Source organism: Carettochelys insculpta, chromosome 23 (assembly GCF_033958435.1).
Source record: "Carettochelys insculpta isolate YL-2023 chromosome 23, ASM3395843v1, whole genome shotgun sequence".
Classification (NCBI taxonomy): Eukaryota; Metazoa; Chordata; order Testudines; family Carettochelyidae; genus Carettochelys; species Carettochelys insculpta.
This window is the reverse complement of record NC_134159.1, coordinates 17,153,398-17,169,312: the sequence shown is the minus strand read 5'-3', so window position 1 is coordinate 17,169,312 and position 15,915 is coordinate 17,153,398. Positions and strand designations below refer to the sequence as shown.

General features: G+C 41.2%; 1 protein-coding gene across 1 annotated transcript in view; it reads left to right on the top strand.

The window, feature by feature from the left end:
- Positions 1-15,915, top strand: part of CFAP74 (cilia and flagella associated protein 74) — a 96,078-nt gene that overhangs the window by 38,452 nt on the left and 41,711 nt on the right. Inside the window, exons 11-14 of the mRNA XM_074975592.1 lie at positions 3,446-3,619; positions 6,179-6,297; positions 13,112-13,178; positions 13,650-13,739. Of these exons, the coding sequence (XP_074831693.1) occupies positions 3,446-3,619; positions 6,179-6,297; positions 13,112-13,178; positions 13,650-13,739 (450 nt within the window). The remainder of the gene's footprint in view (positions 1-3,445; positions 3,620-6,178; positions 6,298-13,111; positions 13,179-13,649; positions 13,740-15,915) is intronic.

Genomic DNA, 15,915 nt, shown 5'->3' with positions numbered 1-15,915 from the left:
AATGGAGGGGGTGTGGGATCGAGGATGGAGGTGCAGAAAGGATCTTGGTGGGGGGATTGGGGTGCAGAAGGGAATGTGGGGCTTGAAAGGGAGTTTGGGTGAAGAAGGGGTTGTGACATGGAGCAGGGAGTTGGGGTGCAGGAGGGGTGAGAGTGCCAGGTGTAGACTCTGCCTGGGAGGCACTTACCCTAGGCAGCTCCTAGCCAAAAGCCCAGTAGGACCCTCAGGCAGGCTCCCTGCTTGCTGCACCCCCGCCCCGCACCACTCAAAGCACCTGGCTACTAGGGCCAGCATGTGCATCTCTGTGTATTGTGCACCATGGAAGGAGATGGGGCTTCATGCATGCACAAGCATGGCCCAAATGGCTCCTACTAGCCAGTTTCTGGCCAGTGGGAGCTGCGAGGATTGTGCTGGGGACAGGGGTAGTGCACAGAGATCCCTCTGCCCTCAAGAGCTCTGTGCCACACAGAGACACACACGATGGCCTCAGCAGCCAGTTGCTTTTAGCGGCCTGTGGGAGTATGGTGACCAGGGTGCCTGCTGAGTGTCCCACTGGGCCATGGGACATTAGTGGCCCAGAGGATAGTGAACTGGATCTGAATGTTTGGTGGCCCATATCTAGCCCATGGGCTATATTTTGCCCACCCTTGGTCTGGACCAATGAACAGATCTCCTCCCCTCAGATCTCCAACCTGGCATGCCTTTATACTGCATGGCTATGAGGTCAATCACTCTTGATCTGCTCACACAGCCTCCAGCATGTAAATTACTCTTAGATTTATTGCAAGGCTGCTATGGCCAACTAACCTTGAATTACATTGCAGAGCATCATCAGCAAATTTCCAGTCCCAAACTTTCCCCCAAAAATGTGTGTTTTGTACTATCCAGCCTTCTTCTGGACCATGAAAGTTCACACAAAGTTTATCATTTTATTAGTAGAAAATGAGATGCACAATCCTATTATCCCACATACAGATTCCCAAATACTTCAATCCAACCACAGTGGTATAGATAAAGCAATACAATTAGTCTATTAACTGCAGAAAGAGAGATTTTAAGTAGATTATAAATAATGAGGCATAAAAGTCATTATTGGTTAAAAGTAAATAAAGAATAAAGCACAGCTATAGCTAACTTAATAAGCGAGGTGAATTCAAAGCAAAGGCCTCCCTTGCCAAATGTTCTAACAGTCTCACTGTCTGAATTCTTTCATTTGTGATCTCTCCCACCCAGTCCAAAGCTGCTTTCTTTGTTATTGAAGTATTGGGAAAGCCCTGGGTAGAGAGAAGGGAAGAATACTTTGGGGCACCTCCTTTCTCTTCTTACAGTCCTTTCCTGTCTTTCAGAATCATCACCAACTGTGGTTCAGGAGACAAATGTTTGTTGGGACAGGAACCTCCAGCTGTTTCTTTTGTAAAGATGTAGATTTTGAACACATTCTCCTTTCTGCCAAAGAATGGCCACTTAACCAGGTGGTCGTCTATTTGATTTTGTACATGCGAGGCGTGGGCTAACTCTTTGCCTGGGGAACCTGTTTGTGACTCTTCCTCAGACTCAAAATATGTCTTTAGTAATATCATATGACAAAACACATGCACTCCTGCATCATCCCCCCAACTCACCGTGAAAGTCATGATGCTTCCAATGAGTATGGGAGCAGTCCTCCCGTCCCTCACAGCGGTGCAGCCTGAAAGTGCTACTTTCACACTGGTCATCTCCGAATAAAATCCTATAGCTTTATGCAGTATGTTGCCACACATTTTACCAAGTTAGCAGTGATCAGTAAATTATGGGTTTTCAAATGATACCTTAATCCTACTTTTTATGGAATGCATAATAGTCTGATGAAAGGGGTGAACATGGAGCATAGGCTGTCAGGAGTGTTAACACATTAAGCACATGTACATACAGACTTTTATCAATAAGCAACTGGCACAGATGCTCTCTCACATCCATATTTCATCCTCCTCTCCTTCTCTTCCCTGCTCCAAAATGCATTCTTGCAACTTGTTTTGGTGACTGAAAGATCTAGCAGGAATAGGTGTTTAAAGTCATGGAAAGAAGAGGCAGAGTAGTTCAAAAGACTGGGACTCTTTAGAGAGGAGCCATATATGGGGGGTATAAAAGATGTATCTAAAATATAAAGGGCACGTGAAGGGAAGTCAGCTGCTTGAGTTCATTCTTGTGTGTTATGTAATAGCCTGGGGACATTCAATGAAAGAGAAAGGCAGCGCATTTAAAACTGATCAAAGGAAACTTTTATACAGCATTCACCTAAGCCCAGTGGGAGGTTTCTTTCCATTACTGATGTTTACGTGAAAGACAAAATGTCTGATGCCTTTTCAGCTGGCTGAAACCCTGAAGACACAATTTCTGTCTTTTTGATTTGCATAAAATGATAGACAGAACTTACCCTTCAGCTTCTAGTTCCTACAATGAGTCAATAATAGAACTGATATGATTCTTTATCATGATACCGAAGTGTTTTGATTATTAATTGCATTATTTTCTGGCCATTTTCCACTTGCTTAAACTGCAGGCTATAGTTTGGTAACCAGCAACAAACTGCCATTTGTGGTGTTAACTCAGTTTGGAATGGAAACAAGGGTAGAGAGGATCAGAACTAACACAGAAAATTCCTTCTCAGGAGATTATCCAGTAATGATTATCATTATGAAGATGGAACTTTTGAAAGAATGCTAGTAATCAGAAAGAAAGCTTAAAATGAGAGGGATGAATACTTAAATATCTAATTCAATATTTCCTATCTGTTCAGTTCACTGCCTCTTTACCTCTCAGACATCACTTTTCAGTACTTGAATTCCACTGTTCCTCTCATCTCTTTAAATGTACAAAGATAAAAACCTAAATTATTGGGAATTAGTGAGAAATGGCCCATCCACACAGTTCCTTGTTATGCAGTATTCCAGAATTACACGTATGTTCAGAACTGTGCAGGACGAAGTTATTCCACTTTTGAAAAACAGAGCCTATAGTACTTTTTTAAAATGATAGCTTCATCAGCTTTTCTTGAAAGGGCCAAATTCTACTTTGTGAGAAGTTTACCCATCTGTGTGTAAATGCCATGTAGGCACCTGAAAGCAGATCTGGTAAATATGTTTGGTTAATCTACAGTATCACTTTCTCTTTTTATTGTCTATAGAACATGTTGAGCCTGATTTTCAACAGGCTTCAGATGAGCCTATAACAACTTGTTTGTCTACATGCTGCATTTGTGCATAAAATCAACCAGTTAAACCCCCAGCCTGCCAGTTGATGCCTGCTAATAATTATGTTAGTTGGAACAGATGTAAGGCACCAAGTTGTAAGCTCAGTATTAGGATTCTGTTCTGAAAATACAATGGAATAGAGGAGTGTACAAAAAAAATCTGTGAACTGCAGTTTCTTATTAATAAATTATCTTTTTATTGGCTTTAATTATTAGATAGTCAAGGATGAAACAGATCAAAGGCCAGTAGGTGCAAGTAAAATGGAAAGAAAGATTTTCACTGAAAACTTGGAGAAACTCCGAAGTAGAATTATTCGCAAACAAGTTGTGTCTGGTCATGAATTTAAGGGCTGTCCTTTTTATAGCAAACCAAGTCTCATTCACTTCAAGGTTGGTACACATTTTGCATTCTGGCTTTGTGTATTTACTGTTTGTATATACCAGTGTCTCATTCAGAACCAATATTGTCTAGCAGCATTACCAACCCTTCCACTCCTTACTGGGCTCTTAGAAGACATTTAGGGGTAAATTACAGCTAAATGACAGCACAGAACACTGACAGCCAGGACTGGGGGCTGTAAACCAACTTTATGAGAGCATGGGAAACTTGACGACACCCATGGTAAGTGGACCTCTGGCTAACTAAAATCATGCATATCTCACAGAGTGGGAAGGGACCTCTCAGCAGGACCAGGCACCATCCTTGATGGATTTGTTTTAATCTATTTGCTCCAGACCCCTAAATGGCCTCTTCAAGGATTGACCTCACAAACCTGGCTTTACAAGGCCAATGCTCAAACCACTGAGCCATCATGCCAGACCACAGCTGTTGCTGGGCAAGAGAGTGCTGGACTAGAGATGTTCAACCTGTAGTAGGAAAAGCACACAGCTGATTCTAGTCCCACCTCTTCTTCACGCTTCCTATTGATTTTGGGCAAATCACTTCCTTACTGCTTCCGTTTCTTTCTCTGCAAAATGGAGATACTTCTCCTCCAGAGATACCATATATGTAGGATTCTTGCTTCAGGATGTTAACGCCTTAGTGAACCTCTTTATTTGATATTTTTATGCCTGATGATGTTGTAGAGCATGTTCCAATCAATGTTCTAATTTTTCCATCTATGTGCAGAACTAATTTTGTTATGTGCACAAGAGGCTTGTGCAGATGTGCACTGTCATGCTTCCACCTGTGGATGCTCTGCTAATCAGCTGGGTGGCATCTGAATCTCTCCTGGGTGGCCACCCAAGCACTCAGCTTACAGGGAACACTGGTGCCAAACTTTTACTGTTTCCTGCTGTTATGGCTATTTTATTTTGTCCAGTCAGTGCAATGCTGCCCTCCTCCATCTTTAGAGAACTAAATATGTTTAACTTAAAGACTCTGATACCCCTTATTAGGCTTTGAACTGTGGTTGTTCAGCAGCGAATTTCTGAAATTTTAGATAGCACTCTGCCATGTTGGACAGTTCGACACCCCTGTGTCCCCTTACACTCTTACAAACATACCCAAGAAAAACAGTGAACATGCTAGAAAAGTAAGGTGGCTGTATCCAAGCAGAAACACTACTCTCTTAAAATATCAACCTGAAGTTATGGTTCTTGTAAGATCTAAGAAACCTTTATAAATTTTAATGTATGTCATTAACAACATTGAAAGCACTGCCTGCATGTGCCCTATCCCTTGGCAAACACTCCACTTTTTGGATCACTTCCTGCTTTTTTTATATGGAAGAAAATAGATGATGACAGAGTTATAAGTAGATGAGAAACAGAGGAAATCTTCTTGCACCTTTTTCTGTTGTGGCTTGAATTTCAATACAGTAATTTTATACATTTTAAGCTCATTCAAAAATATGGTTGGTGTGAAGTTCCCATTACCTCTGAAATCCAGTCATTTCATAAACCTAAATGAAGCTGAGCTTTTTGGAAAATCTTATTCTAATTGTGGGTGTTGAGCTCTTTTAAAAACCTAACCATTAGATAATAGGTTAGATTTAACAGTATTTCCAGGTTTTAAAAGATCAGTAGATCACTGTTAATTCTTTTCTAGATTCACCTTTCCCACTGTTACCTCCTTTTACTTGCAAAATCATTCCTATTTCTCTGCACTGTGATTGTGGCACACTAATTGTTAGTGGGAGCACCCTTCTTAGGAGTTCGGATGAATTAGTGAATTATTACTATCCTAGCTGCACCTGTAAGTAAGATGATGTATAACAGATGGTATTCATATTTGTAAACACTTTGCAAATCAGTATTAATCCACTGGTGGGTCATTCCATGTTAACAATATGTAATTAATTGATGACAATGCACTTATTAAATACAATGCTGAAAGGCAATAAATAATACCTAACATTGACTACTATTTGTAATTTTCACAATTCCATTCAATGAGAACTGAAGCTGCTGCATCCCACCTCTAGAACTAGGGTGCTTAGAGCTGTGTATAGGGGGCAATGGTATGTACTGGAAAAGTTTCCTCTAAATCCTAACTAGTTTAAAAAAAATTAAAAAAAACAAACACCTGGAGCCATAGTGTAGGCTCTGGTGTAATGAACTGACTTCAAAATTGACTTGGAGTTCCTGGTTTTCAGTCCTGTGGTTGGAAGGCTGGAACCTGAAGGGAACTTTAATGTAATAACACTCTAAGCAACAAATAAAATGGCTTAGAACCATCAAGTTGTGTACAAAGCTGGCTAACATTACCATATGATCCCATTACTAGCTCCCACTTCTTTTTGCTGATAGTTACCAACTTGTGTGTCTTGTCTTAGATTGTTTGGGGTACGGAAGCTTCCTGACTCTTTTTGTATAGCACTTAGCCATGATTCTGATAGGGATCTTTGGTTGCTACTGCACTACACTTTTTAAAAAGAATATCATTATCACATGTGAAAATGCTACCAGCCACATGGAGGTGTGATTTAATTTGTGTGCTATTTCTAGGATTTTGATGTTGGGAGAATATACAAAAAGAAGATCATTTTGATAAATGCATCCTACAGTGTGAACTTCTGCAAGCTGGTGGGAGTCAGTGAGCATCTCAAGGACTTCATCAGTATTCAGTAAGTAAACAGGCTCAAAATCTGAGAGGATGATTTATTAAAATCAGAACAGTCTGCTAAATTTACAGTCAGTCTTGTATTACTGCATTATATTTTATTCTCAGTGGAGTCAGTTTAGTTAAACAGAGCTGTAAAAAATTGCCTTCCAAAACAAATCTCATCTCCCTTAGCTATTCCTTCTTCCTTTCCCCATCTCTCACTTTTGGCATGTACAGTATGAAAGCACAACATCAAGGTCATTAGATCCCTCATGTGAACCCTCTGTCCTTGTGCTTTAAAAATGTGCTAATGGGATTTTATACACTACCAGAAGACTTGCCATCTCTGAAAGCAACAGAGGCCTAAAATTAGGCATCTAAATCCAAATGTAAGCACTTAAATGAGAGGCCTGGTTTGCAATAGCTCTGAGTGCCATTCATTTACATGCCTGGGGCACAACATTTGGAGCTGCACTTCAAGCATGTATTTCTGTAAACCTTGGCCTGTGCTCTTTGGCAAGATGAGTTGCCTGTTAACCCTTTTTACAGAAATATGACTGCATCAACACTACCCCTCCCTTTCAGAAGGGGTATGGAAATATAGCTGATGGAAAATGCTAATGAAGCACTGATATGAATATTCAGCACTTCATTTGCATAATGGCAGCCTCTCACCGTGTCAAAAGTGCTGCTTTCTAAATGCAAACTAGCCATGTAAATGGGGTTCCTTCAAAAGGAAGCCCCATTTTCAATTTGTTTTGTGAAGAAGGGTGCTTTTGTAAATGGGGCTTCCTTTCAAATGAACCCCTTCCACATGGCTAGTTTGCATTTTGAAAGCAGCACTTTTGATGCAGCAAGTGGTTGCCATTATGCAAATGAGGCACTGAATATTCATATTAGTGCCTCATTAGCATTTTCAAACCACCGTATTTACATGCCCTTCCAAAGGGAGGGGCAGTGTAGACATGGCCATATTATCTTATATAAAATCACTGTACCCAAGACATTCAAATTACCAGGACCCACCGACTCTACAGCATGGGGCACAGGTCACTTGCAGGTTTAAATGTGCTTAGATTATCACAGTATGGTCCCTTTTGACCTTAAAGTCTATGAGTCATCACTTCATTTGGATGACTCAGCAAGGTTGGCCAGAAGTAGTGCCCATAAATCACATAATTCTATACTGCATATTCTCACCTTTCCCAACCTGTAGACCTCTCATGTGACTACCACGTCAGTAATACCACTGTGGCATTTTAGAGGGTGCAATCACACAAGAGGGAGTATGAGTGAATGAACTGCTGTTCTATTCACCACACTGACTCTCCAAAATCAGTGGTTCTTGGGCTAATAAATACCAGAGAAGTTAGGGTTCTATCCTACAAAGCACTAACGTGTGAGCTTAATGTTGAAGTCGGGAATGATGTCTGGGGAGAACGAGGGGGTATATGCACCCCCAAACATCACTAGCAGGAGGGGGCAAGAGGCCTGCTATCTGCCAGAGTCCCTGGGCATCCAGTTTGGAGGACCTGGCACCTGCAGCAGGAAGCCAACCCCAACCCCACACACACTCACAAGCAGCAGTGGGAGAAGCAGAGCAACAGGTCACAGCTTGCTGTACTCTTCTGGCTGTGTTGCTCAGGACTGACCCATAACTCATTGGCAGGAAGTGAAACAAGCTGGGGGTGTGTTACTCCACTTCCCCAGTTGCTGCCGGTGAGTGCATCAAAACCTGAATCCTGCTGCCAGCGCTGATCCCCCACAGCCCTGCTAGTCCCCTGGGCCACATCAGACAGGCAGTGTATGGCAGGGCAGGGCACAGCAGGGCAGGAGGGGGCATGGTGGGATTGTCCTGTCCCTTCCATGGGCTTGGTAGTGGTCACATGACCAGTGGCCTCTTGCCCCCGCCTCCTGTCATCCCTGGTTGAAGTTAACTGCATGTACCTAACTGTTTTGTTGGAAGAGGGCCCAACTGCTCAGTACCTTGCAGCTGAAAGTATTAACTTGCCTTTGGCACACTGAAAACCCCACCAGAAGTGATGCACGGGCTCCACAGACTAATTGCCATTGAACCACCAAGAGATATTGCAATCTACATAGACGGAAGAGCTAGGATGCAAAATATTTTGTCCAGTTGGAACACATTGAGGTTCTGCTCCAGAATCTGAAGAAGTGGGTCTTTCTCAGGAAAGCTCATTACCTAATAAATAAAGTTCTTTGTCTTTAAGATGCTTGCTTTGTTTTGCTAACTCACTTCATTTGTGTATGAGTAAAGTAAAAAGTTGCCAACTCGTCAGACTAACCTGAGGAAACAGATTTTGACGTTGATGTTTCTGTTGTACTCTAGTGAAGTGACACAATATATTGCCCACTGGAACGAACAAGTCATGTTACTGCTGTAACTGATTTCATACTCGAGAGATTCTATTTTACAGCTCACTGCCCTTTGACACTTTGTAGTAATAGGATGTGCTTTGAATGTCTAGCCACCTCAATAAGATAAGCCATGGTGCTTAACAAATGATCTCCCACCTTACCTTAACCCATTCTTAGTCCTTACAATAATGTACTGGAATACGAACATGGTACAATTAAGATCATGGAAGAGATGATCAAATACGGCAGAGAAAGCATGATTCAGGAAATACAGTGACTATGTAATATAGCATGGAAAGAAGGGAAGGCACCTAAGGAATGAACAAGATCCGTGCTAGTGATCATACACAAGAAAGGACGTACACTGGTCTGCTGGAACTACAGAATGATTGCCCTAACAAGTCATGTAGGCAAGGTGCTGATGATGATACTGACTGAGAGACTACAATCGCAGATAGAAGAACATACAGCAGAGGAGCAAGCGGAATTCAGAACAAGTAGAAATACCATAAAGCAGATATTGGCACTAAGACTGATAGCAGAGAAAGCTCGATGAAAGAACAAGAATGTATACAGTTGCTTCATTGATTTTCAAAAGGCATTGTACAGTATAGATCAGAAAGTGACTTGGGCAGAGTTGGAGCTGTAGAGAGTGGATAGCAGACTGATACGGTTGCTGAAGGACATAAGTGACAATGTGGAGGCAGCGGTGAGAACATGCGGGGAGTTCGGAAGTTGGTTTAAAACAAGTAGAGGTATGAGACAAGAAGATCCAATATTACCAAGTATCTTCATGACGCATCTGGAGAGAGCGATGGACAAGATCAAGGAAGAGATAGAAGGGACATCTGTGCACAGGAAAAGAATTAACAGCTTGAGGTTTCCGGATGATATAGTTATCATTGAGGAAGATGAGAAGAAGCTAGTGAGAACAGTGGAGGTACTAAACAAAGAAGGGAAGCGGTACGGACTGATTATGAACATCGATAAAACAATGGTATTTGGAGATAAGGAAGTAGGAAGGAAGATCAGCGTGTATGGTATTGAACTAGAAAATGTAGAGAAGTTCACATATCTGGGGAGCAACATAATGTATGATCTAGACTGCAAGAAGGAAATAGCGATTAGAATAGCGAAAGCAAGAGCGAGTTTGAAGGAGATGGATAAGATCGGGAAAAGCAAAGCAATTAGCTTAGGAATGAAGCTGAGTGTCTTGAAAACGTGTATTCAACAGCAAGTTGTATGGGTGTGAGACATGGGTGATAATGAAAGATTCAAAAAGAAGCGTATAGGTGTTCAAAAGGTGTTGAGAAAGATTCTGAGAATATGATGGATGCAGAAGGTCGCCAGTGAGGAATTATATAGAAAGATACAGCCAAAAGAGAACCTGCTGCACAAGGTTATAAAATGGAAGCTACAACTATTTGGGCATATTTGCGGAATGAACAAGGAATGAAAAATCAAGACCCTGGCATTTGGCATAATGTATGGTTTGAATAGGAGAGGCAGACCCCGACAGAGAATGGATAGATGTATAGTATACAGAACCTAAGCTGCTCTGCACTGGACAAGGAACGATGGAAAGGAATAGTGAGAGAGGCAACAGACACCAATGGTTATTGATGATGATGATGATGATGACAGTCTCCTTGACAGCTCCAAGGTCTGAATTCAACCTTCTGTAGAAGTTCTTGTTAAGTATTACCTCCTGCTTTCAAACATCCTTCTCAGTGCAACCATTCATGGCCCTTCATTGTTTTAATTTCACTTAACGCATTTAGCATTAGAAATACAACTTTTGACACTACTGACTAGTTTAAGCTTTTAAAGTATCTCAGAAATTGTCACATACAATTAATTATCAAATGGGAACAGGTTGGATGTTCAACAATTTAGTCAGAGCCTAACAGAAAAATGGATGCACATTTGACCCCAGTTCAAGAAAGCATGTAAGCAAATGCTTAATTTTAAACATGCTTAAGTGTTTTTCAGAATAAGGATCCAACTTTGTGCTAGGTGTGGCGTCTGCTGTACACAGATCTTAAATGTGAACTCATTATGTTAACTATTAATGCTTCTTAATTAAAAATAAATGAATAGACTTTTTATGGATTAGGAAAGCCATTTTCTCACATGCCTTTAGATGCTCTAGAAAAGGATTGGTTATTTTTTTTCTTCTGAATTGCATATTTAATTCAGCATCACTGATATGTGATTGAAAAATAAAATTACAACTTGCTACAAGTCCCAAGCCTTATCTTGGTATAATAAGTTTGTCAAACAATCTTCCAATTCCACATTAAGCTTCAGGTAGTGTACTGTAAGCTAAATAAGTTAATGCAGTATTTGTGAAACTGCATGGAAAAATGTGTCTGATGAATTAATTTAGGTTTCAAAAACAAAATTTTACTATTTCCCTTTACATTTACCAAGTAGTTAGCTAGAAATTTTATCTATGTATCTTTTTGCCAATAAGACTATGTAAGACAATATGATGATTGCTTGTACAGCACAGATCAGATCTGTACATATGTGTGATGCTTTGTCACCTCATCTCAAGCAGAAAACCATAAATTAACAATTTATTATTCCAACCAATTTTTGTCATTTAGAAACTACCAAGTAAATCAGTGCTGTCTTCATTCCCACCTTCTTTTGAAAATCACACCTGAATTTTCTTGCACTGTTAGAAATTTTTTTTCATAAGGCCAGTAGTTATATACTGTATGTTTTAAAAGTAATACCAGTGATAGAGATATTTCCACCAAACCACCACCATGTTCTCAGGGTAATGAACATACTGCACTGCATGTGGGCGTCATCAGTCAGTCAGTAAGTTCAAAACAAACCCATTTATAACAGGAACTTGTGTTCCAAGTGTACCATTTGTATGCATGCACGCATAGCCCATGGCAGTACCGAGTGCTCCCTTGCTGCTACTTCTAGCCATTGACAGGTCAAAGTGTCTAAGACAGCTGCTTCTCCCTCATGTGCTGATCTGAGGGCCAGCAGATCCATGGAGCTCACAGACTTCTAACCCACCACTTGAGAGTCCTCAGTCATCCTTCTACATGATGCCACAGAGTGCACTGCCAAGGAGCTCAACACACAAATGGCAACTGTGGGGTCATCCTGGGCTTAATCCTGCACCACACAAGTTAATGGGAGTCTTCTCACTGCATCCAGTAAGAGCCAAATCAACCCCTCTCCCTACCCCAAAGCCACCTGTATTGAAGAGGGCTGTCGAACTCAATATGGATGTAATCAATGTGATTCCGTAGAAATTACTCTAAAAGCCTTTAGAATGTAACAGAGACCAGTGTGTATAGTACTATAGCAGGGATCTAATTCACTATTAAGTTCTATATGATGGTTTGAAATCCCAGGTTGAAAGAATCTCACTTTCTCAAATTGTCTGTAGGCATTTTCCATAGGGACTTCATAGCTGCCATGTACAGAGTTGCAGGGAGATACAGTGCAAATGAATGTACGCAATATGGTAAAGAAGCACGGGCCGCTGGTGAAGCTCTATTCAGGCCCCTCCTCCACCCTGTCCAGGCTCCACCCCCTTCCCAACTCTCTCCCCTCTGTTCACCACTTCCAACCAAACCCTGGAATCCAAATATTGCAAATGACAGTTGGAAAAAACACACTTCTATAATTTTTTTCTAAAATATAAGGACCATGTTTTCTGCTGCATGCCAGATTATGAAGAATAGACATGTAGAAGGTACCTAATTAAAAGCACTAAGTTAGAGAATAAAAATGCCAAGTCACAGGTATTTTGTTGTATGCTGAAATTGGTCAGAGATTTATTTGTAAAATATTTGTAGTAAAAAGAGCAAGTCAGCTGTCCTGCTGAATCTGACATTTAATATTATGTAATATATGATGCAGCTCTTCTGTTTTACATTTTCTACATCAGTATTTCTAAGTTGATTTTATATTTTAAATGTACCCTTAAGCTTCATAAAATAATCATTCCAGATTTCTATGTATTTATCACACTGAAACAACATAATTTTAAATGAATCAGTTAGAGCTGCTTAGTGTATTCAGAACCAAGTTTATTTATTTTAGAAAAAGTGAGCACAAATTTATAGTGTGTGATCTCCATAACAATGGACATGTTTATGCAATTTCATCAGATCTTTATGTAAAAAATATGTTCACGTCTCCCCACTGCTACTGGCACTGCAAGTGATCTTGGGCTAAATATTTACCTGTCCGTGCTTTAGTTCCACCATCTGTAAAATGGGAATTGTAACAATGGTTTTTATAAAGCACTTTAAGACTTTCTCATTAAAAACTCTATAAAAGTACACTTCCACTGACCTGTCACTAACTGACTCATGCAATAAATTCACCCAAAAATATGTAATTTTCCTGTGAATTTTGAGAGTCAGAATTTTCAAATATAAATCTAACTCAGTGCTGTACATTTATGATCTGCACAGCTTTGATCCACCTGGCCAGATGTCTGCTGGAATGTCATGTGACATGATGGTAACATTTAAACCAATGGTAAGTGCACTTCATACAGCAATTATAAAACAAATATAAGGTAGTTACAGGATGTGAATAGTAGTGATATCCACCTACCCTACTTGATAACAGTGTCACTACTCCAATTTTGTTTGTTATTAGGAAAAAGATAATTGCATCCTAAAAATAATACTCTGATTTAAGTATCTTGCATACCACACTGGCATTTTCTACTGTAGTATTTTAATAAAACACCAAGCATTAATTATATCTGTAGCATGTATTTTCAGACAGAAATCTGCTCCAAACTGGAATATATTACCTGTTACTTTCCTGAAATAAATTAGGTAGTCAACTACACACTCTAAACTTATTATCATATCTAACCTTAAGGATGCATTTATTTTTCTTTACTGTAATGTGAGTTGACTTACTAATTTTTTAAATGGCTAATGATTTAATGTTTAATCTGATGATGCATCATTAATTTTTTTTAAATATTTTATTTAGATAAATAAAGTTCTTGAAGGAAAAGTGACCTTTTTGGCTCAGAATGGTTCTTTTTCCATTCCATTGATATGTACAACCAAGAGATGTGCTGTAAGTAATTTTTTAACTTTAAAAGCTTTGGAAGAGAAAGAGTCCAGTGTAAGAGCAAAATGAATATAAATATTACTGAGAATACTTACAAATGGAAGCACTTTTCACTTTCTTATTCCTCTATCTGTCTAAAGTACTCTCTTCCCATAATGATTCATTGGTGAACAGATTCAGCTATGAAAGTGAAGTGCTACTACAAATTGAACCTTTCTGGTCCTGCACTCTTTTCTCCAGCAACATCAGTGATCTGGCATGATTTTAGTTAGCTGCACGATCACTTATCCTGTGTGTGGCCAAGTTTCCCGCAGTCCCATGAAGTTGGTTTACAGCCACCAGTCCCAGACAATACTGATCATGGTTCAGCAAATTCTCTTTTGGCACCAGTCAGGTCCCAAGGGTGTCAGGCTAGAGAGGTTCAACTTGTATCAATACATTACATACAGAATTGTTTATAGCATGTAAAATTTGATGTAAATGTAACCCACGCACCTTGGTGTGGTTCACTGTCCCATGTGATGGCACCTAGACCACTTACACCAGGGCTTTTTTTTCCAGCAGAATGCAGCAGGATTGTGTTCTGCCACCTTTTTTCCCCAGTGGCACCATTTTGGAAGATGGCTGGACAGGGCAGCTTTGAGCCACATGTGGCCATTAAAGGAGCCATTAGTGGCTTCTCCCCCTCACTCTTCTGGCTGCCTGCCCTGCCTGCTGTGCTGAAAGACTAGCACTTGATTTAACTGGTTTAACGGCTGGCAGGAGTGATCAGCTATTAAAAAAATTACATTGAGTGCTAGTTTTTCAACCTGGCAAGGTGCTGGGAGCCGCCCCTGTTGCGCTGCTGGAGGGCTTGGCTGGGAAAGAACAGCAATGGAGTTCCTGCTCAAGCTGGTAAATGAATCCTGGGGTTGGGGGAGTGATTTTGGGTCCATTGGGGGTGGGGGATTAAGCCTGAATGCAGGTTGGGGCTGTTGCGGGGACAGGGGGTTAAGTCTGGGCGTGGGCTGGGGCTATGTGGGAGGGGAGGGGGTGCGGAGGCTGGAAGGGCCCCACTTGGAGGGGGCAAAGCCACCAGGGTGGATTGGGGCCCCCTGTGGGATGTGGTTAAGCCAGAAGGTGGCAACTTGGCAGTTCAGCCCCGCCCCCCCCCAGCGGATGGTTAAGCCACCAGGGGGTAGCTTGGGTCCCCCGGGGGCATGATGTGGGCCCCCCCTGGGAGTGTTAAGCTGTTGGGGGCGGAATTTGGCCTTGAGGCAGATGAGGGAGTGGTTTGAGCCTTGAGTTCTGCAACCTTTTTCTCTAGGAAAAAAAGCCCTAACTTACAGAGAGAGAATGAGCATCATCTACAGCCTAAGTGGCGCACCAGCTGGCTTTTAGCTCAAACTACAGAAGCACCTGCACTAAGCTCCAGAGGTCCCAGGTTTGAGTGTGCCTGTGGGCAGTTACATAAGCACACGAATAAACAAGGTCAAACATTTATGTTTAGTAGCTATATTATTATATTCAAGTTACACAAGAAATGCTATTTTTAAGGCCTCAGACCCCAAAATCTGCAGAGAGTTATGCATGGAATCAGTGGGACTATTATTACTTCTATTACTACTTGTTAATCATGTGTAATACAGAAATGTCTAGGAGCCCTAGTCACATACCCAGATCCCATTGTACTAAGGGCTGTACAAACACAGAACAAATGTTCTGCCCCTAAAGAGCTTACAAGATACTCGTGCTGAGAGTTAAAGTGAATTAAAATTACAGTTAAGCCTTTATGAAAGGGGTGTCAAACTCACTACCCAAATAGTTCTGCAGTCCGGCCCACAGATGACTGCTGGAACATGAATCCCTGTGGACCTGGGGTGTGTCCATACCCTTCCCCCAATCCAAGCACTAGGTGCGTTGGTTAAATGGCAGCAAAGTGGAGCAGGCTGTTGCATATCTCTGCTTCCCCACAGAGCGCCAAAAGCTAATGTGCATATGGGCAGGCCATCCCATCCATATAATGTTGTGGAACCTAGATTAGTACAGATGTCTATCATTTTTCTTCAGTAAAAGATGCTTGTTGTAATAATTCCTTTGTTCCCTACAAGCCAAGGTTGGGTGGCCACTGTGTGACCCACCATAGTGTGAGGTCTGGGGGCAGGGGCTGCTGCTCAACGGTCCTATGGACAGGATGGCTTTG